Source organism: Musca vetustissima, unplaced genomic scaffold (assembly GCF_032173495.1).
Source record: "Musca vetustissima isolate MV318-11 ecotype Yass unplaced genomic scaffold, APGP_CSIRO_Mvet_v1 utg9860, whole genome shotgun sequence".
NCBI lineage: Eukaryota > Metazoa > Arthropoda > Insecta > Diptera > Muscidae > Musca > Musca vetustissima.
The window spans coordinates 20,935-43,136 of NW_026888490.1; the positions used below are offsets into that span (position 1 = coordinate 20,935).

The 22,202-nt window shown below is 34.5% G+C and overlaps 2 protein-coding genes across 2 annotated transcripts; one reads left to right on the forward strand and one right to left on the reverse strand.

Annotated features, from left to right (window-relative positions):
* The first annotated feature begins 13,915 nt into the window (after positions 1-13,915).
* Positions 13,916-14,829, forward strand: LOC133336355 (caspase). Its single transcript, XM_061544648.1, has one exon. The coding sequence runs from the start codon at positions 13,960-13,962 to the stop codon at positions 14,827-14,829; it is 870 nt and encodes a 289-aa protein (XP_061400632.1). The 5' UTR covers positions 13,916-13,959.
* A 2,237-nt stretch (positions 14,830-17,066) lies between these two features.
* On the reverse strand, positions 17,067-21,241 carry LOC133336356 (luciferin sulfotransferase). The gene is made up of 3 exons (XM_061544649.1): positions 20,907-21,241; positions 17,676-17,790; positions 17,067-17,612 (listed from the first exon to the last, which is right to left on the reverse strand). Exons 1-3 carry the CDS (start codon positions 21,239-21,241, stop codon positions 17,067-17,069), a joined length of 996 nt encoding a protein of 331 aa, XP_061400633.1.
* Between the last annotated feature and the right edge of the window lie 961 nt (positions 21,242-22,202).

The following is a 22,202-nucleotide window of genomic DNA, read 5'->3' on the forward strand; positions in this document are numbered from 1 at the left end:
ACCTCTCGACTTTGTAAGAAGGGCATAAATATTTGATCTATCTTTGATAGTTCATAAGGATATGGGTCTTTAACCTGATAAGTAGTATTAGAATAAGTCGTGGCAAAAAAAAAATTTGCAAAACATTCTGCAATTTCGGAGTTTTTTGAAAATTCTTGGTTATTGTATTTTAAAATTGTTGGCTTAGAAGAAACTTTTCTTTTTAGATTAACAAATTCATAAAATGATTTTGGATTGGATTTAAAATTATCCTTAATCTTGTTAAGATAAAGATTATACAACCTTCGGGATTCTATTGTATATTTAGATCTAGCAACAGAATAGTTAGCATAGTCTGTAGAGGATCCTGATTTTTTATATTTTTTAAAAAGATTCAGTTGTATCTATGACACTTTCAGAAACTGTTCGTGATACAGTACTCCCAGCAGAAACTGAGGCTTTACGAATAGGCAAAGTTTTACCTGGCGCCTTTTTCGTAGATCTCTTGCGTTTCTGTCCAGAAACTGACGGCGATGACACAAACACTTCTAGATCTTGGTACTTCTCGAACATTGAAGAAAAGTTTTCAAATCGGGTCGATAATGAGGAAAATTCACTTCTTATCAATGCTAACTCCGATCGCAAATCTTTTACAAAATTGTAAAAGTCGGCAGAAAGTTTTCTACAATGCACGCAGCACCAACGAACACCAACATTTTCTCTAATTGTATCCACTACTCTTGCATTAATCCATGCCATTGATTAAGGCAAAGCCAACACGTTACACATAATGCATAATCTGTAACAATATTGCACAATTCGTAGGGACACGACATTTTTAATATCTTTTTTTACTAATAATTGATGTTAGAAATAAAAAAATAGCTGGAATGTGAAAAGTGTTGGCAACTCTGTAATGACAACTCGTTTGAAATTTTCGCTTGCTTTTCCATTAGCAAATTATTCTTTGCCAAATTTGCGAATCAAAATACAAAAGAAAGAAAAAAACGTCAAAAGTTTTTGCATTTTAAAGATTTTTTTTAATATTTTATTTATTTTTTATATATAAATTGCAAAAATTAAAAATTAAATTTCACTTGCACAAATTAAAGCAACAGGTTTGTAAACAAAAGCCGGCCGTGTGTCAGTAAAGCGAATAGGTTCAAAAGGAAATGTCAACAAAATTGTTTTCAACGAGCAGAACAAAGCAGAATTTGCGTGTACGGCAAATTCTGAACAGGCAAATTTTTGTTTTTCTTCCTCGCACCCCTCTCGCCTACAAACTCAGTATTTGCCAAATAAAAATTTGCATGTGGAAAAGCAGACTTACAACAACTAAAAAAGTAATGTAACAAGAGGAACGCACAGGTAATGAAACAAAAAAAGGTTGATTTTTATAATTAGACTGAAAAAATACAATTATTTTAGCACTAATCAAAAATGATTTACCACACCAGTTAGTACAATATGCACAAAATTATTAAAAAAACACTTTCAAACACTTTTTAATAGACAGACACTTATTTTATAACAAAATTTAAAATGACAATAGTTTTAAGTTGCCATAATAGTTCATATTAAAGACACATTCAAATTCATTATACTTTCAACATGATTACTTTAAAGCAGTGTTGGGCAAAATTAAATTGAGAGCAAGTGTGTGCGAGCGTAACTGAGAATTCACCATTATAAACGTCTATAGTAAAGAGAATATATGTCTACCAATCGACCCTTTGTTACGGTAGCGTATATGGGTAAGCATGCCTGCTTTAAAGCCATACTAAATTGAAAAGCTGTGTTCCTTACATGCTCATTTTCATATCTAATGTTTGTTATTTTGAGGCTATTTGTCTTTTTACACAAAATGCATTAAAATAGTATAAATTGAGAGAGCTATATTACTGTACGTTGCATTACTGAGTATTTTAAAGTCTTACCGGAAACATTTATTCGGTACAGTTTTTTACATGGCAAAACAAAAAAACAATAAACGTTCATTGTCAACTCATGTATTTTTCATAATAATTATTCATGATTTGAGGATTATTACAAAATGTCGCTAAATCCTTGCATTCTGGAGAAGGTACATTTTTTGAAAAAAGTACAATAATAGTACAAAACATATATAATAGAAAGACCAGTAAGGAAAATAGTAAAGTCGGACGGGGCCGACTATATGATACCCTTCACCACTTTGGGTATATTCAATAGATGAAGCCTAACATACGTCGCATTTTTGAAGAACCAGTAAAATGAAATTGGATCCATAAACATGTCATTCTGCAACCTATACTAAATTTTGCATTTGGTCAGATATAGAGTTGCTTCTTAAATGGGATAAAATTATGTAAATCAATTTAAAGCAAATATCAATCGGAAACCCGTTGATTATTTTAATAAATATCTGATAAACATGAGGAGTTTGGTGTACCATTTACTTAAAATCGGACGAAAATATATATAAAAGCTATATCGAAATCTAAACCGATTTCATCGAAACGTGTCACAGGTTTTGAGTTCTTGATGCATCATTTACCTAAAATCGGGAGAAAACATATATGTTAGCTCTATCCAAATTTGAACTGATTTCAACAAAACTTTCCACATGTGAACTTCAGTACGTTGTGCAAAATTAGGTATTCTGGATTACAGGGAGTAGGAGAATGAGAGTAAATTTTGTGCGAATTTTTTCGCTAATAAATTCAAAGGGAGCTGACTACAAAAATATAAGTAATAAATATTTTTATGAAAAATATTGTTACGTTCTTGGACTTCACTTATTCCCGTGTAGACGTTGTTTTATTTCCCGATACATTTCGTACCAAATAAAACGCGGTTTCGTTCTGATTACGATTATTACAATGATTTTATTCACACAACTTTACTTTGCACTTTACTTTACACGACGGTTTCAATTCGCGATCTGATTCACAACTGACTAACTGCCTTTCCACTTCCTCTATTTATATGAGCCTTGCCTGTCGCTACAGAAGTTTCTAGACGATCTGGTAACGTCTAGATTACGAACAATCTACCAATGCAACAAACACATACAAACTTACATTGAGTGAACAATAACAACAACACATACAAACTTACATTGAGTAAACAATAACAACAACACATACAAACTTACATTGAGTAAACAATAACAACAACACACATACAGGCGAGGGGGTAACAAAGAAAGAGGAATTAAGCGATCATCAATGATGACGTTTAACAAGAATTGTACGACAATAACAAAATAGAAAATGGAAGAGGAAATGGAAGGATGTAGAAAAATCTATACAGTAGTTGTTGTTGTGAAGTTATTCGAATAAACTGCGTAGTAGAAATTTACGTTACAATTCAAATTCTTAAATTAACGGAATTCATCTAAAGTAACTTAAATCTAAATTTATATTCGTAACATTGCCCCCCGCTTAAGCCTGTTCGTCCCGAATAGGCACAGTTCCCGTTCCGTAGGGGGTCAGCCGCTCCAAATGTACAACTTTCATCTTCGACCTGGGACTGTCGCTCCTCTGGATGCGGTAAACGACGTCATTTATTTTCGTGACAATCCTGTAGGGTCCTTCCCAGTGCGTTTGCAATTTGGGGCATAGTCCTTTCTTTCGTTGTGGGTTGAACAATAGTACCAGTCGCCCTTCTTGAAACCCATCGGTATTTGCCGCTCGATCATACCTTGCCTTCATGCGGTTGCTAACCATTTTTATTCGATGTCGGACTGCATCGTGGACTGTACTAAAAGAGTTTTGACTGTCTTCATCTTGGTTCACATCGTCGTAGAAACTTGGGAATATGCTCATCCCAGTCTCGTTGACCGCTGTCCACCACTTTCCGTAGATGTTCTTAAAGGGTGCGATTGAATCTTTCCACCATGCCATCTGATTGTGGATGTAGGGGCGTCGTTCTGGTTTTCTTGATTCCGTAGGAGTCACACATTTCCTTGAAGATCGCCGATTCAAAATTCCTACCTTGATCGGAATGAACCTCAGATGGAACACCATAGCGACAAATCCAATTTTTGCTGAACACATCCACAATTGTCCTGGCTTCTTGATTTGGGATAGCATAAACCTCTGGCCATTTACTGAAGTAATCCATGACCACTAAGACATACCGGTTCCCAGAGTCGCTTGTTGGGAACGGTCCAGCTACATCCATTGCGATTCTTTCAAAAGGGACTCCTGAATTATACTGCTGCATGTAGCCTCGACTCTTCCGTGTTGGACCTTTAGCTCTTATGCACCTTTCACAATTGGCGATCCAGTCGGCAATGGATTTTTGACAGCCGACCCAGTAAAATCTCTGCTTTACCTTTTCAGCGGTCTTTGCTATGCCAAGATGCCCTCCACTTGGCCCATCATGAAACTCCGACAAGACATCTCTTATTTTGGAATCTGGGACGACGATCAAGTTCCGGTGGGATTTACCGTCCTCACTTTCCCATTTGCGATATAGGCAACCATCTATTATAAGTAGACTGTCCCACTGGGCCCAATAGGATTTTAAAAGAGGGCTCTCGGAGGTAATTTCTTTGCGACTAGGTCGCTTGCCCGTTTCTATGGCCGAAATTATTTTGCCCAGAATGGGATCCCCTCGTTGTTCCGTCGACCAATCTTCTCCCGACTCAAACTGCAATCGTCGGACATCCACGATATTCTCTTTGCACTCAGCCTTTGAGCAGTGGCTGTATTCTACCTTGCATGGCCGACGAGACAGGGCATCAGCATTACCGTGTTTTCCGCCTTCTCTGTGCTCGATTCTGTTTAACGGTGACTCATTGGTGGACTGTTGAGCCATTCTTCTACCATCTTTCGTTGGAGGTGGTGACGATGACCTGGATCGTTTGCGCTTAGCTCTGCATTCGCGCGCAATATGACCTGCTTTATCGCAGTTGTAGCATCTAACCCTGTGCTTAGTCATCCCTACAAACTTTGTTTCTTCTATTACCCGCCTCATGGCGTCCTTGATCGAGTTAACGAGAGATTTGGGTTCGCAACCTTCGGTCTCCAGTTGGCGAATCTTGTGGGTCTGGGGCTTAACAATTATTCTTGCCGTCTCTTGGGCAAGGGAAAACGAAACAGTTTCGGCAAACGACGCTTTTGGTGACGCATATGTTGCACATTTAATCTCAGGGTCACGTATGCCATTCACAAAGGTTTCGATTTTCATACGGTCCAGCAATGAGTGATTCTCTCCTGGATACGCCATTAGCACCAAACGTTCCACCTCAGCTGCAAAGTCTTGTAACGTCTCGTTTGCCCTCTGTACTTTTCCCCTTAGTTCCATAAGGTAGATGTTTTGTTTATGTTCGCCACCGTACTTACGTTCCAGTGCAGCAATAACATCTTCATAGTTGCTTCTAGAAGCGACAGGAATACTCTGTATAACATCAGCAGCACTGCCCTTCAATGCCAGAAGTAGTGCAACCGCTTTGTCGCTGTCGTTCCACGAATTTCTAGAAGCCACTGTCTCGAACTGTAACTTGAAAACATTGAATGACGTAGAGCCGTCGAATACAGGAGGTTTGATTTTTAGTGTGTTATCAGGAGCTCGCACCGGACCACCTTTGATTTCCAGTTCCGACATTTTCTTCTCCAGATTTGTAAACCTGTGGTCGTGGGCCAGAAATTTCTCATCTACAGACAGAATCTTCTCGTCAACCGACTGCACTTTCTTATTCAACTCTTTAATTTGGATCTCCACGGTTTCCACTCTCCTTCCAATAACTTCCGTAATGTTCTCGAGTTTCTCGTTCATTCTACAATTATCTGCCTTGAGTTCATCTAACTTTCTGGAATTCTCTTCGAACATTCTGGAATTTTGCTCAAACATTTTAGCCAGCATTTCTCTTAAATCGTCACCCCTGGCAGCTACTGACGAGACTTCCCCACAGTTGGATTCGCCCATTTCCGATAAATCCACTTCATCCTTACTGTCAAACTCATATGTATCGATGTTCATACCACGGCGCTCGAACTCATCCAACAGACGTTTTTGTAGTTCAGCCTTGTTGCCAGTAGAGGACAATTCCAATTTATTCAGCTCCTTCTTCAAGTCTTCCACTCGTAGATCCTTAAACTTCATCGTAGTATTATCGTAATCTCACTTCCGACACCAATTGTTACGTTCTTGGACTTCACTTATTCCCGTGTAGACGTTGTTTTATTTCCCGATACAGTTCGTACCAAATAAAACGCGGGTTCGTTCTGATTACGATTATTACAATGATTTTATTCACACAACTTTACTTTGCACTTTACTTTACACGACGGTTTCAATTCGCGATCTGATTCACAACTGACTAACTGCCTTTCCACTTCCTCTATTTATATGAGCCTTGCCTGTCGCTACAGAAGTTTCTAGACGATCTGGTAACGTCTAGATTACGAACAATCTACCAATGCAACAAACACATACAAACTTACATTGAGTGAACAATAACAACAACACATACAAACTTACATTGAGTAAACAATAACAACAACACATACAAACTTACATTGAGTGACAATAACAACAACACATACAAACTTACATTGAGTAAACAATAACAACAACACACATACAGGCGAGGGGGTAACAAAGAAAGAGGAATTAAGCGATCATCAATGATGACGTTTAACAAGAATTGTACGACAATAACAAAATAGAAAATGGAAGAGGAAATGGAAGGATGTAGAAAAATCTATACAGTAGTTGTTGTTGTGAAGTTATTCGAATAAACTGCGTAGTAGAAATTTACGTTACAATTCAAATTCTTAAATTAACGGAATTCATCTAAAGTAACTTAAATCTAAATTTATATTAGTAACAATATTTACACAATAATAAATAAGCAAATTTTTAACTGGAAAGCAACAAATAAAATGACATTGGAAATCCTATGCATGCTGAACCAAATATTGCCAAGGAATGTATAAAGATAATAAGGAGTATTTAAGTCGAGTTTGATGCATTTTGGAGGCGAAATACAGACATTTTGGTTGAGAAAAAAATTGAAAAATTATGGAAAAATTAAATTTGCTGATGAGCCACTTAACAGTGAAAAACTTAAATAAAAATTATGAAAGAACAAAAATAAAGCTACAAAAAAAAAATATTTTTTTTTTCAAAATTATCGCGTACATGATTTGAAAGAAGAAATAAAGGAGTAGGGGCAAATCATAACATAACTGGCCACTTTAAGAATTTGGGGAGCTAAATATCGAAATTAAATAAAAAGGCACACAATTATGTAGTGAAATAATAAACTGTGACTTAATTAATTCAATCGCAGATTTCTTCCTATGTTCTTTTAATTGTAATCCATTGTAGTTGTTGCACCAAATTGCATCAAAACAATGAACAGCTCTTTCACATGCCATATTGTAGGTTGCCATATTTTCGAACTTCAATTTATTTTCGTTTAATTACAAAGCATTTATACAGCGGATTCTTGATATTTCACATTTGTATTGCGAATTTTTTTTACATGCGAGATATCTCCCTAGCAAATATCCTGAATAAGGCTGAATATTCTAAATCGTCATAGAATAAGTATTGTGTAAATATTTTTCATAAAAATAGTTATTACTTATGTTTTTGTAGTCAATTCCCTTTAAATTTATTAGCGAAAAATTTCATCTCATTCTCCTACTCCCTGTAATTCAGAATACCTAATTTTTCCCCAAAGCGGCTTTTTTCGCTTTCGAACTTCGTTCAGAATAAGGCGAAAGCGAGAATGCTCAGAATAAGCCGATAAACCTTGGTATTGCGAAACAAGCTGTTCAAAATTCGCAGATTTTAATTTACAATTTTGTTTTTTAATTTTTTGGTTCACATAACATCATTTTTGAAATTTATTTGTACCAACAGTTGGGCCGATGCGGTTACTTTATTAAAAATACGTTGGTTTCACCCGAACTGTCAAAATTCTTTCAATTTTGAGCAAACCAAAACTTTTCTGTAGCCAACTTCAGCTTTTTGCAACGAATAACGAAACAATACAGAATTGCGGAGAACAAGTATATCTGTACCCCCTTTTATTCCTCTCAAATCCTTAGTCCATAAATTGAATTTACTTTACCACAAACCATGACACAATAAATAGGTAGTCCGTTTCGTTCGTTTACTCAATAATTTGTACGAATTTGTACAAATTATTACAAAATGTTGTTCGTTTACCCAAAAGTCCAGTAAAAGAGAGTGAATTGAGAGAACAGATTTGACAGTTGTGTTACTGAGTATTTGCAAATTCTTACAAGGAAAATTTACTCAGTAAGAATTTTCTTGTACCATCAGCTAATATTTAATCAGCTGTTTTGTTATGTTTTGTTAACAAAGAAAAAATTTTTCTTAAGAAAATTGATTGTTTTGTGAATTTTATTTTGATTTTGTATCATTAAATACCAAAATGGATGAAGAAAACGCAAGTATTTAAATAAAAAAAATAAGGTAATACAATAGTAATTGGCGAACGATTTTTTAGGTTCCAAATCCAAACAAAAAGTGTGCATCCCTAACATGTCTGGAATATGTCTGTAAAAATCAATCAACATCAATATTTTTCCAAATAAATAGTTAAAACTTACCGGTCACAACCCTTTTAAATGTTTGTGGGGAACAAACAACATCAATTTTCCGCTTGTTATCCATTTTTCAATAAAAATGCTGTTTTTTAATTTGCGCCAATTTGTTTGTTGTTTTAATCAGCTGTGTCGAAACAATCTTTTTACTGGATGTTGTTCGTTTACTTTTTGCAGTTTTCTCTCTTGAGAAGGAAAAATTCGTATTTACTCTCTGCAAATTCTTACTGAGTAAATATTACTGGGAAAGTAAACGAACGAACCTTTTATTTGAATTCGATGTGCGAGTTGCCAATTTGACAGATGGTGGAGACAAAAACAAAGGTTTTTGTTTTGATACATCACCTTATTATTGTATCATGACCACAATCTTTGCCCGATTTTGGCAGTTAATCGAGACATCATGCAGTCTAAAACGGCATGTACATTAGAACTTTTTACCGGGTTAACCTACTTTATGAGGATTTATTTGACATATATGCAAAGGAATTGACAATTGAAACCCAGTGGGTTAACGAAATCCGGTTAAATGTAAACGTACTATAACTCTCTTTAAACGGCATTTATATTAGAACTTTTTACCGGGTTAACCTACCTTATGAGGATTTATTTGATATATATACAATACAATTAACAAAATCCGTTATAATGTAACCTACTACAATTTTTACAAAAAAAAGTCAAAAATTAAAAAGATATTATCGTAATCTCACTTCCGACACCAATTGTTACGTTCTTGGACTTCACTTATTCCCGTGTAGACGTTGTTTTATTTCCCGATACAGTTCGTACCAAATAAAACGCGGGTTCGTTCTGATTACGATTATTACAATGATTTTATTCACACAACTTTACTTTGCACTTTACTTTACACGACGGTTTCAATTCGCGATCTGATTCACAACTGACTAACTGCCTTTCCACTTCCTCTATTTATATGAGCCTTGCCTGTCGCTACAGAAGTTTCTAGACGATCTGGTAACGTCTAGATTACGAACAATCTACCAATGCAACAAACACATACAAACTTACATTGAGTGAACAATAACAACAACACATACAAACTTACATTGAGTAAACAATAACAACAACACATACAAACTTACATTGAGTGACAATAACAACAACACATACAAACTTACATTGAGTAAACAATAACAACAACACACATACAGGCGAGGGGGTAACAAAGAAAGAGGAATTAAGCGATCATCAATGATGACGTTTAACAAGAATTGTACGACAATAACAAAATAGAAAATGGAAGAGGAAATGGAAGGATGTAGAAAAATCTATACAGTAGTTGTTGTTGTGAAGTTATTCGAATAAACTGCGTAGTAGAAATTTACGTTACAATTCAAATTCTTAAATTAACGGAATTCATCTAAAGTAACTTAAATCTAAATTTATATTAGTAACAATATTTACACAATAATAAATAAGCAAATTTTTAACTGGAAAGCAACAAATAAAATGACATTGGAAATCCTATGCATGCTGAACCAAATATTGCCAAGGAATGTATAAAGATAATAAGGAGTATTTAAGTCGAGTTTGATGCATTTTGGAGGCGAAATACAGACATTTTGGTTGAGAAAAAAAGAAAAAAATTGAAAAATTATGGAAAAATTAAATTTGCTGATGAGCCACTTAACAGTGAAAAACTTAAATAAAAATTATGAAAGAACAAAAATAAAGCTACAAAAAAAAAATATTTTTTTTTTCAAAATTATCGCGTACATGATTTGAAAGAAGAAATAAAGGAGTAGGGGCAAATCATAACATAACTGGCCACTTTAAGAATTTGGGGAGCTAAATATCGAAATTAAATAAAAAGGCACACAATTATGTAGTGAAATAATAAACTGTGACTTAATTAATTCAATCGCAGATTTCTTCCTATGTTCTTTTAATTGTAATCCATTGTAGTTGTTGCACCAAATTGCATCAAAACAATGAACAGCTCTTTCACATGCCATATTGTAGGTTGCCATATTTTCGAACTTCAATTTATTTTCGTTTAATTACAAAGCATTTATACAGCGGATTCTTGATATTTCACATTTGTATTGCGAATTTTTTTTACATGCGAGATATCTCCCTAGCAAATATCCTGAATAAGGCTGAATATTCTAAATCGTCATAGAATAAGTATTGTGTAAATATTTTTCATAAAAATAGTTATTACTTATGTTTTTGTAGTCAATTCCCTTTAAATTTATTAGCGAAAAATTTCATCTCATTCTCCTACTCCCTGTAATTCAGAATACCTAATTTTTCCCCAAAGCGGCTTTTTTCGCTTTCGAACTTCGTTCAGAATAAGGCGAAAGCGAGAATGCTCAGAATAAGCCGATAAACCTTGGTATTGCGAAACAAGCTGTTCAAAATTCGCAGATTTTAATTTACAATTTTGTTTTTTAATTTTTTGGTTCACATAACATCATTTTTGAAATTTATTTGTACCAACAGTTGGGCCGATGCGGTTACTTTATTAAAAATACGTTGGTTTCACCCGAACTGTCAAAATTCTTTCAATTTTGAGCAAACCAAAACTTTTCTGTAGCCAACTTCAGCTTTTTGCAACGAATAACGAAACAATACAGAATTGCGGAGAACAAGTATATCTGTACCCCCTTTTATTCCTCTCAAATCCTTAGTCCATAAATTGAATTTACTTTACCACAAACCATGACACAATAAATAGGTAGTCCGTTTCGTTCGTTTACTCAATAATTTGTACGAATTTGTACAAATTATTACAAAATGTTGTTCGTTTACCCAAAAGTCCAGTAAAAGAGAGTGAATTGAGAGAACAGATTTGACAGTTGTGTTACTGAGTATTTGCAAATTCTTACAAGGAAAATTTACTCAGTAAGAATTTTCTTGTACCATCAGCTAATATTTAATCAGCTGTTTTGTTATGTTTTGTTAACAAAGAAAAAATTTTTCTTAAGAAAATTGATTGTTTTGTGAATTTTATTTTGATTTTGTATCATTAAATACCAAAATGGATGAAGAAAACGCAAGTATTTAAATAAAAAAAATAAGGTAATACAATAGTAATTGGCGAACGATTTTTTAGGTTCCAAATCCAAACAAAAAGTGTGCATCCCTAACATGTCTGGAATATGTCTGTAAAAATCAATCAACATCAATATTTTTCCAAATAAATAGTTAAAACTTACCGGTCACAACCCTTTTAAATGTTTGTGGGGAACAAACAACATCAATTTTCCGCTTGTTATCCATTTTTCAATAAAAATGCTGTTTTTTAATTTGCGCCAATTTGTTTGTTGTTTTAATCAGCTGTGTCGAAACAATCTTTTTACTGGATGTTGTTCGTTTACTTTTTGCAGTTTTCTCTCTTGAGAAGGAAAAATTCGTATTTACTCTCTGCAAATTCTTACTGAGTAAATATTACTGGGAAAGTAAACGAACGAACCTTTTATTTGAATTCGATGTGCGAGTTGCCAATTTGACAGATGGTGGAGACAAAAACAAAGGTTTTTGTTTTGATACATCACCTTATTATTGTATCATGACCACAATCTTTGCCCGATTTTGGCAGTTAATCGAGACATCATGCAGTCTAAAACGGCATGTACATTAGAACTTTTTACCGGGTTAACCTACTTTATGAGGATTTATTTGACATATATGCAAAGGAATTGACAATTGAAACCCAGTGGGTTAACGAAATCCGGTTAAATGTAAACGTACTATAACTCTCTTTAAACGGCATTTATATTAGAACTTTTTACCGGGTTAACCTACCTTATGAGGATTTATTTGATATATATACAATACAATTAACAAAATCCGTTATAATGTAACCTACTACAATTTTTACAAAAAAAAGTCAAAAATTAAAAAGGCACAACAAGGAACATAAAATAGATATTCAAACACTTTTGTACTTTATGTTAATCAAGAAATTATGCCATGCATATGGTTTCCAATGGCATAAGTATGTCATGGCCCAATAATAAGTTCGTCCGAAAGGCCAGAAAATTTCAACCGAGTTATCAAAATGCTTTAACTTTTGACTTACAGCCTGTTTTTTGTAAAAATCCAAACGAACAAATTCGAGTGATTTACGACCAAACCTTTATTTATGTTTATAAATGTTTTCTGATTCAAAACAAAATTAAATGATATATTTTTCAAAACCAAGGATTTTGGTCGTAAGTCACTCGAATTCGTTCGTTTGGAATTTTACAAAAACAGACTGTTAATCGTATAAAAGCGTAAACATAAAATTGACAGTATGGGGCATAATATTGGCCGCTTATTTTAATGGACCTTGACATTTGTCAAATATTATTCTTTTTCTTTCCGAGAATATGTCAGATACTAATGGAACAGAAAAACAACGTAGACGAATCCAAATTAGTTTGAATTTACACATAAAAAGGTAAATACAACTTAACAAAACCCTGGGAAGAAAAGTCGCACAAAAGTTAAAAAGTTGCCATCATAGTAACAAGACATCAAAAAAGATGCAAACGACTTTTACGGCAACCCTGCTTTATACAACTTAACAAAACCCTGGGAAGAAAAGTCGCACAAAAGTTAAAAAGTTGCCATCATAGTAACAAGACATCAAAAAAGATGCAAATTGCGACTTTAGTCGCACAACGGCAACCCTGCTTTATACATTTGTGATCAAGGTATATTTAATAAGGTAGCCGCATCGGGCCAGCTGTTGGACAAATAAATGTCAAAAATGTTGTTGTAATGTTGAACCAAAAAATTAAAAAAACAAAATTATAAATGAAAATCTCCGTATTTCTAATAGCTTTTTTGGCAATACTTTTATTAACAGTTTCTACAAGAATTTGTGTAAAAAAAATCTTGCCAATCTGTTTGTTTTGGCAAAATATTTTTGACATATCAAAATACAACAACCGATGTTTGTTGTAGAAATTCGCCGATGGGGCTACCTTGTATATCTACCTTGTTTGTGATGTTGCCATAAAAAGAAAACAACCCATATCGTCATTTTTCAATTTTTGCCCAAAAACATCGCCAAAATGACAACAAATCGTCTAATCTGGCAGCCGTGCACACATATCGTATCGAGAACAAAACAATCAATGCAAAAAGAAGATGCTAACGCGTATTTAAACGAACAAAGCCAGTCAGCGGACAACAAACAGCTAAAGTGCATAAAATTCGGAAACAAAGGCAAGAAGTGCAATCGCCAGATACTAAGTACGTCGGATATTAGTGAAAAAATACTGAAAAGAAAAACAACAAAATGGCTCAATACGAAGACCAAACTGGAAGTTTAGTTAGTCGCTCAACTAACACTGAAGATTTTCCCGATGCTTTCGGGTCGTTGGGCACAAACTCCCCGAATAGCTACTACAGTGGTGGCTACAACAATGCGGGAAATCAACATCAGATGCAGCAAGGTGCTATAGCCCAATTGGCGAACAAAGGTTTCGGCGGCACATCTACAACAAATTATACTGCGAGGATGCCTACTGACCGCCATGCTGTAGAGTACAACATGCGTCATAAGAATCGGGGACTGGCCCTAATTTTCAATCACGAGCATTTTACTGTGCAAACACTGAAATCGAGATCGGGCACAAATGTTGATTGTGAAAATCTGGCCAGGTGTCTCAAACAACTTGACTTTGATGTGCAAATTTATAAAGATTTAACACTGAAGGAACTTATACGTCATGTTGAGTGGGCAGCAAGCCAAGATCATACTAACAACGATTGTATATTGGTGACGATTCTTTCACACGGCGAATTAGGCTACATTTACGCCAAGGACACTCAATATAAACTGGACAGTATATGGAGTTATTTCACAGCTCAACACTGTCCTACATTGGCGGGGAAGCCTAAACTATTCTTTATACAGGCTTGCCAAGGTGATCGTCTGGATCCTGGAGTAACAATGAAACGTGCAGTGACTCAAACTGACGGTGAGTCATCGATGAGTTATAAAATACCAGTACATGCCGATTTTCTTATCGCATACTCAACTATACCTGGTTTTTATTCGTGGCGTAATACAACCCGAGGATCTTGGTTTATGCAGTCATTGTGTGCTGAACTCACAGCGAATGGAAAACGGTACGATATACTGACTTTACTTACGTTTGTTTGCCAACGCGTTGCCGTCGATTTTGAGTCCTGTACTCCTGATACACCAGATATGCACCAACAGAAGCAAATACCGTGTATAACAACAATGCTTACACGAATACTACGATTCTCCGAAAAGAATCCAGCAGTACCAGCTGCCAGAGTTTAAAAGGAAAAGGAATGCGTACCAAAATTTGAAGTACAGTTTCGTGCTGTTAAATGTGATAGTGATAGTATGGAAAAACATTTTCGGAACTGTGAACCCCAAAAACAATGGAATCGTCACTCTTATTAGGGTTGGCGCTGTCGTTACAACACAATATAACATTTGTTTTATTTATTAAATTTTGAAAATTTTTACACTATTGTCAAAAGAATCCTTCACGACGTTATCACATTGTATTATATCGAATTGTAACGTCATTCATAATACCGATTTCTCGTATAAATGCGACAATACACTATTTTCGACACGACAACGCCGATCGTAATAATGGTGCATAACTATATGTATTTCTAAACGTAACAAAAATATTTTTTGCATTTATATTCAGAACAAAAAGTCCATTTGATTATCAATTGAAAATATTTAAGAATTATCAAAGAATTAAACTTTACATTCCAATGGTAAACACGCAAAAACTAACTATGTTTCAAAGTTACAATTTGGTTTCTAACAATAACGTTACTGAAACAAGATACAATAAATCTGACCTCATAAACTATAGAACACTTCTATTGGAATTTTAAATATTGTTACGTTCTGAAAGTCAACTACGTTATAAAATACACTTCTCATTTGTTATTGATATATCCAGTATAAATTTAATATTTTGATAACAGATTATAATTATACTTATATCCAACAAGTCTAATAATTAATATATTGAATATCTTTTATATACATTTTGCCAAAATTTGAGAATATAATAGCACGAATACATATTTATTTTGATACTTGTAATTGATATTTGTATACAACATAAATTTTTTAATAAAAAAAACAAAACTGAACAATAGCATGCTTTTTTGTAAATCATTGTGTAATTCCTTATTTAAAGGTTGACATTTCCTTAAATGCCTACTGCTGACATTGCATCAAACATTAAATATGGCATTGTTTAAAATTGTCTATGAACAACATATCCATACATGGTTTTTTTTTTTTAATTATGTAACTATTAATTAGTCATATAGCCACACTACATATAGCTACGAATTTGTTGTGTGATAAAAATTTAACTTTTATTACCTTTTTTATGTTGTAAAAAAATCAAAAATTCTAAGAAGCTGTGTCATTATCATGGTCGAACAGTACAAGGTAACCGCAATACTCAGCTATCAATAAAATACAAATTACAAATTAGTTGTAAATGAATAAAAATTTCTGAATGGAAGGGATATTATCAGCCTTATTCTGGACATCAATTCACCGCGAATTTGTTCGCTCTTCCCTCTAATGTTATTCTGAACCAGAACTCTCAGTGAATTTTTTCGCATTTTTTCTTTCCTCTTATTTTTAATGAAGTTCGAAAGTGAAAAAAAAATCAGCTTTGGGGAAAAATTAGTTATTCTGGATTACAGGGAGTGGGAGAATGTGATGACATTTTGTGCGAAATTTTTCGTTAATAAATTTAAAGGGAGCTGACTACAATAATGTAAGTATTAAATATTTTTATGAAAAAATATATACCCAATACTTAGTTGATTACGATTTTGAATATTTTTGCGTACGTCCCTGGTTGTATGCATATTTGTAACTCCTATTCCTATTGATAACGATGCATGTTCAACCAAATATTGCCACGGAATGTATAAAGGCAATAAGGAATATTTAAGCCGAGTTTGATGCAATTTGGATCCAGAATAAAGACATTTTGGGTGAGGATTTGTCTTTCCAGAAAAAAATATTAAAAATTATGGAAAAACCACATAGCCAAATTTTTCTGATGAGCCGCTCACAGTGAAAAACTCAAATAAAAATTATTAAAGAACAATAATAAAGCTAAAAAATATGTTTTCTCTCAAATTTTTAGTGTGCATGTTTTGAATGACGAAGTAAAGGAGGAGGAGTATATCATAAAATAATTTACTACTTTAAGAATTTGGGAAGATAAAAAATGGATTAAGTTCGAAGATGGAACCCATTGGTCCGCTCCTTCTGGCGGGTGACCCCGTCCGACTTTACTGATACGCACACTGGTTTAATGATAACCAATTGTGTTTGTTGTAGTTCCGCAGTTACCTTGTATAATTGCATCATGCGTCTTTTGTGTCAAAGAAATTATAAAAAATAGGCCAATAATGCAGACGAATTTTATTATTTGATCAAACTTTACTTTTTGAAAAATATTAAAGTGATTTTTTTCGAAAAGGATGGTGCGTATTATTATGCCTCACAATAGTTTATTCATATTCAAATGTCAGTCCGGTGCCGCTGCAATTCTTTAATATCCAATTATCAAATTTTTTAGACATTTCCTCTGATATGTAATTTTTCCAATCACCAATCTGGCCCTTACGAATAAATTTGATTTCACAATTTTTTGATTCATCTCCACCTCTTCGATTGCCATTTGTATCGAAGCGATTTAATATTGGATCCAAATTAACTGCTGGATTTGATTGCATTTTATCAAATTTAAGATGATCACAAATTCTCTTCATATCTTCCTCTGTTAGTTGATAGTCAACATTTAAGAATGTTGCGCATTTTTTAATTGTTGCCGACAAATCTCGTTTCATGTCCTCATATTTCAGAAATAGAACATTGGGGTGATTCCTTCGCTCCCAAAAGGGCAAAACATGTTTCCAATATGAGCCAATTGGTGTTAGTTCATCGATAAATAACTGCAAAAAATCGTTAAATGTGCCCTGTATCCCATGCATTAGTTTGCAATAGTGATAAAATGACACACAAAGATCTTTAGGGTTTCTCGATGTATATATAATCTGAAATATGTACAAATATGTTTCAATTTACTTATTAACAGTTATACAATCAGTGAAAATTACCTTGGCATTAGATATTTCCAAATCCTGTGGCAACAAATGCCACGGCAAGTGGGAACGTGCAAACCTGGGCCTCTGAAGGTTTCGCACAGTCTCGACAGTGTTTCCAAGAGTATCGCTGTCCGTTGTATGTGAATGGAAACATGAAACATTAAACAGTTATATGCAGACATATAAATCGCTATTCTGTCTATGTTCCTTATATGTATATATTCTCACTAGTTTTAATTATTTTGTACTTTTTTTTTTTTTGCTTACGAATCCCCAATCATTAAGATTTCATCTAATCTTATATAAACACTCATCAGAATATGATACTGGAACACGTATTGGTTTCATTATTTTTGTGGCAACAATTTTCTAAATTTCCATAGGAATAGCTTTCCATTATGTCAAAAATACAAATTTTCAACAACGCCATTTGTGGTTAGGCAACTATTTGGAAGCATACTTTTTGAAGAAGTTATTATTTTTTTTTGGTCCAAAGGAGAGTTGTATTTTAAATTATATAAAATTTAGAATAGGATTTCGAGCAAATCGAGATATTGTGTGGATTTAATTTTGTATGGTAAACTAAATTGAACATTGCTCTCAAGATTTAACCATTGTATTTATAAGTTTAGAGGGAGGGAACTTCAAAATATCTATAAATTTAAATGATTTAGCAATTTATGCCACTGAACACATTAAAAGGCGTGCATTTCGAGCATTCGTTGTGATTCGTGAGCGAATGTCAAAAATAATTTCAATTACCAACACAATGAACGATCGCTGTTGGGTGCTCTCACTCGTATGTTATGAGTGTGTGAACATTCTTTTGGCGAATGTTTGTTTGGTGAAGAATTTATCGCCATAAATGCATTCGCAAAATGTTCCTTGTGTGGCATTTTACGGAAATTTTTAATATAACTGAAAGGTTTATTCATAAGGTTAACCGGCAGGTGATACGTTTTTTTTTTATTTTTTTGAAAGATATTCTGAGTTTTTATCCTGTTCTGGTTGGTGTGCAAGAGAAGACTAAGGCATGAATTCGCCTTCTTCCTGCGCCATTACAACGAAAAAAATCAGCCTTATTCTGGATATTCGCAAGGGAGTGATTTCACAAGCTTTCGTTGGCTCCCCTTAGTCTGCAGTAACATTGAAGAACCAAAAACGGGAGCTGTAGTTCTTATTTAAGCTATAATGTGTGTTGCCCAATTTTAATCCAATTTTATGTTTACATTTTATTTATTTTCTAACAATAGAAATTTTAAATGAAGAGAATCCAAGTTTAACAACGTTACCTAAAATCCAACGAAGCGTAAAAAATATTCAACTTCCCCACTATGGCGAAATGTTTTGTCCGACCGTATTACCCAAATACGTCGACTCCATATCCCTTACAAAAATATTTTAAATTCCTTGAAGCTGAGGCTTGCAATCTTATAGCTCGCGAAATATGAACATATTATATTATAAAAGGATGCTGACATTTTGAAGCCGGATATTCGGTGTTTTTTGAATTTTTTCTTACAATCAGGACGCGTCATATAATTGGCTAAACTGTTTATAGGATTGTAGAACTCGTAATTTTGCTTCGTTTAGTGTATATCTAATGAATATGCTCAGCGTAGTTTATTTGCTATTGGATTCCCAAGACGAAAATTTGGTGCGTAAATTTTTTCAAAAAAAGTCCATTCATTCCGCCTACGGGGAGCAGAGCTGAATGCTAACGGACGCGTCCACAGGTTGCGGATAGTGGGAAGCCCAACGCCATTCGTTAGGCAACTGTGAATAACCAATAAACAGTCGCGGACAATCAGCGGGCTGAGGGGGAGAGAAAAAAAAAACAAAAACAACGCATGCGATTTTTCGACTGATGCTGGTGTGGCTGCCTTGGTAAAGACCCTATGCCATGTCTCAAACCCCCCTCACACACAGACTTGATTCTTTTAATAACCCCCCCCCCAAAAAAAAAACAAAAAAAAAACAAAAACAAGGTCAGATATCAAGGTCAGATATCAATGAATCCCCCCAAGTGTTGACGACCCAAGCAATCCCCCTGGACCTCTCTTTAGCCAATTGTCCTTCTCTCGACGACGTTAATACAAGCCTGGAGAGGCAGTCGGATCTTCTCCTCAATCTTCTAGAGGAAACCGGCTCCTTCCGCCTTAGCCAGGAGAGCATCCCGAATCAGCTCTGGGACGACTCGCCCTTGTCGGACGAGGATGACATTATGGACTCCCATCGTTAAGATGGATGACTCATCAGTACCATTATCTGCTAGACAATCCGACGCTAAGGAGATCGCTGCCAAGAAAATGTATCGGGGAGCAGTAAATTACTGTAAACGATACATTGGGCGGGACAGCGACTCCATCACGGGGAAGGAGTTCCTGTTAATCAAGAGGAACCTCAAACTCATTAGGATTATGGTGATATTTTTCATATTTTTAGCCAGCTCCCTTTTAGCCCCAAATTTTTAACCAATCTTAGAACAAATTTCTGTTCACAGTTTGAATACGAATCGATTCAAATAATTTGGAATGTATACACAAATTAGTACTGTACACAAATTTACCCTCTTCTCTATATGGAATGGCTCATAAATTTATCAAAATTTTGAATTTTTTGATTTTTCTTTTGATATGAGTAGTCAATAACCAGGTCTTGACATATGTGGTCTGTTCCCGTACTGCAAGAATCTACTAGATTTTACTATTTTCTTCGATATCATAAAGGAAAATTCGTTATCGTAGTAAATAATAGTAGATTCTTGATGTAGGAGAACAGACCAATGTAAAACATTTTGTTGCCCGTGGGCCACAAAGGGTTAATTTATTGGCGAAAAAATTCACACAAAATGTAATCACATTCTCCCTTTCAAACTTCATTCAAAATAAGGGGAAAGCGAAAATATTCGCTGCGAGTTGTTGTACAGAAGAACTTTAATGGGAAGAGCGAATAAATTCACGGGGAATTGATGTCCTAAATAAGGCTGATTAAAATTTACAATGACACTGCGAAAAAATGTTCACTCATCTACATTTGGTCGACAAAAGCTAAAGTTTTTGACGCTGTTTGAAAACAAGGTTGCCGTAAAAAATAGTTACGGGTCGGAAAAGGTGCCCCTCTCCCCTATATATATATATATATATATATATGCTGACATAACGGTTGTTTTCTAACAGTGAAGTATACAGCTTCCACAAAAATGACGTTTTAAGAATAATAGCTTCATCGATTTATACTTACGAAACCCATTCGTGGTGATCAACGCTGAATAGAGCAGACAGCTCGACTATTGGTGACCGTATCTGCTGCATCTGCTTAGCCCCTTCGAAATCTAAGTGGTTACCAAGCAACCATATCATTTCTTGGGCCCAGGTTGAACCAGTTCTAGGATACGAAACTAACCAAACGTCATCCGAATATGTTTTCAGATGTCTAATTGATTCGCCAATTTCCCTAAATTTCCTCGGAACTATAACATTCCCTGGCAATACCTCGATGAAACAGTTTTTATCGATGTAAAACGCATCGACGCGCTTGGCAATTTCTGCTTCCAATTCTTTGAATATTAACGACATTTTTTCAAATCTATTTAATCGAGTTTATTTTTCCGCTTTTTAAGAAGAGATGCTTTAGAATAAGCAACCGTTTATGTCAACGATATTCGGAAAACTGCAACATAAACCTTGGCTATTGTTGCACATTTCGCATGGAGCTAAGTGGAGCGCTTTCATATTCAGGCAGTGACGCCAGTGAAAGTTTGAATATCAAGTTGTTGTTAAAAGCATTTTCAGTTTTCCGCATTTACAACTGAACAAAACTGGAATTTGTTTTTCACTGGCACTAAGCTCAACAGGTTTCTATTTTGCAAACATTGGACATCGCTATGATCCTATTGTAAATAGTTAAAAATAAATTCATACATTTTGTGCTATTGAATATATATATATATATTTCCACAATTCATCATTTGCTTGTAATTTCCTTTGTAATGTAACATAAGTTAACAATGCAGATTAATCGTTTGGCTATGCATTGTCTTATCTGTAGTACATTCCACAAAAAGTTTTCGCATAGATTTACTGCTACTGCTATAATGCAACAACATGCTAAAAAATATTATTTCGGATATCACATACAAAATTGGGTAGGAAATGGTCCAACCGAAAGTGATCAATATTGGCATATATTTAGTTGCCGCCCATTGCAATTTAATAATTCTGGTGTCCAATGATTTACAAAATCCCGACAGTTTTTCATTATATCGGAAATTAAAATTAAATTTCCTCAAGATATCTTACTTTATATTTTTGTACGATGGATATACTGGCAAATGCCAGTATATAAAGTAGGATATCTTGAGATGTATAACAGAACAAAAAAAGAAACAACGCCACAGCTTGTTGTGTCTATTTAATATATTTTCAACACATAACTAATAATAGTTCCATTCCAGCGTGACCTAGTGGCACAACGGTCACGCTGGAACGGAACGGAAGTATCAATTTTGATACTTTTTTCGGCCATGCCACTCTTGTG

Excerpts from the sequence above, each read along its gene's own strand:
- LOC133336356 (XM_061544649.1), bottom strand. The coding sequence starts at position 21,241 with ATGTCGTTAATATTCAAAGAATTGGAAGCAGAAATTGCCAAGCGCGTC. Across the intron at positions 17,791-20,906 it reads GATCACCACGAATGGGTTTC|CGATACTCTTGGAAACACTG; the intron begins GTAAGTATAAAT and ends TACAACGGACAG. Across the intron at positions 17,613-17,675 it reads TGGAAATATCTAATGCCAAG|ATTATATATACATCGAGAAA; the intron begins GTAATTTTCACT and ends TACATATTTCAG.
- LOC133336355 (XM_061544648.1), top strand. The coding sequence starts at position 13,960 with ATGCAGCAAGGTGCTATAGCCCAATTGGCGAACAAAGGTTTCGGCGGC.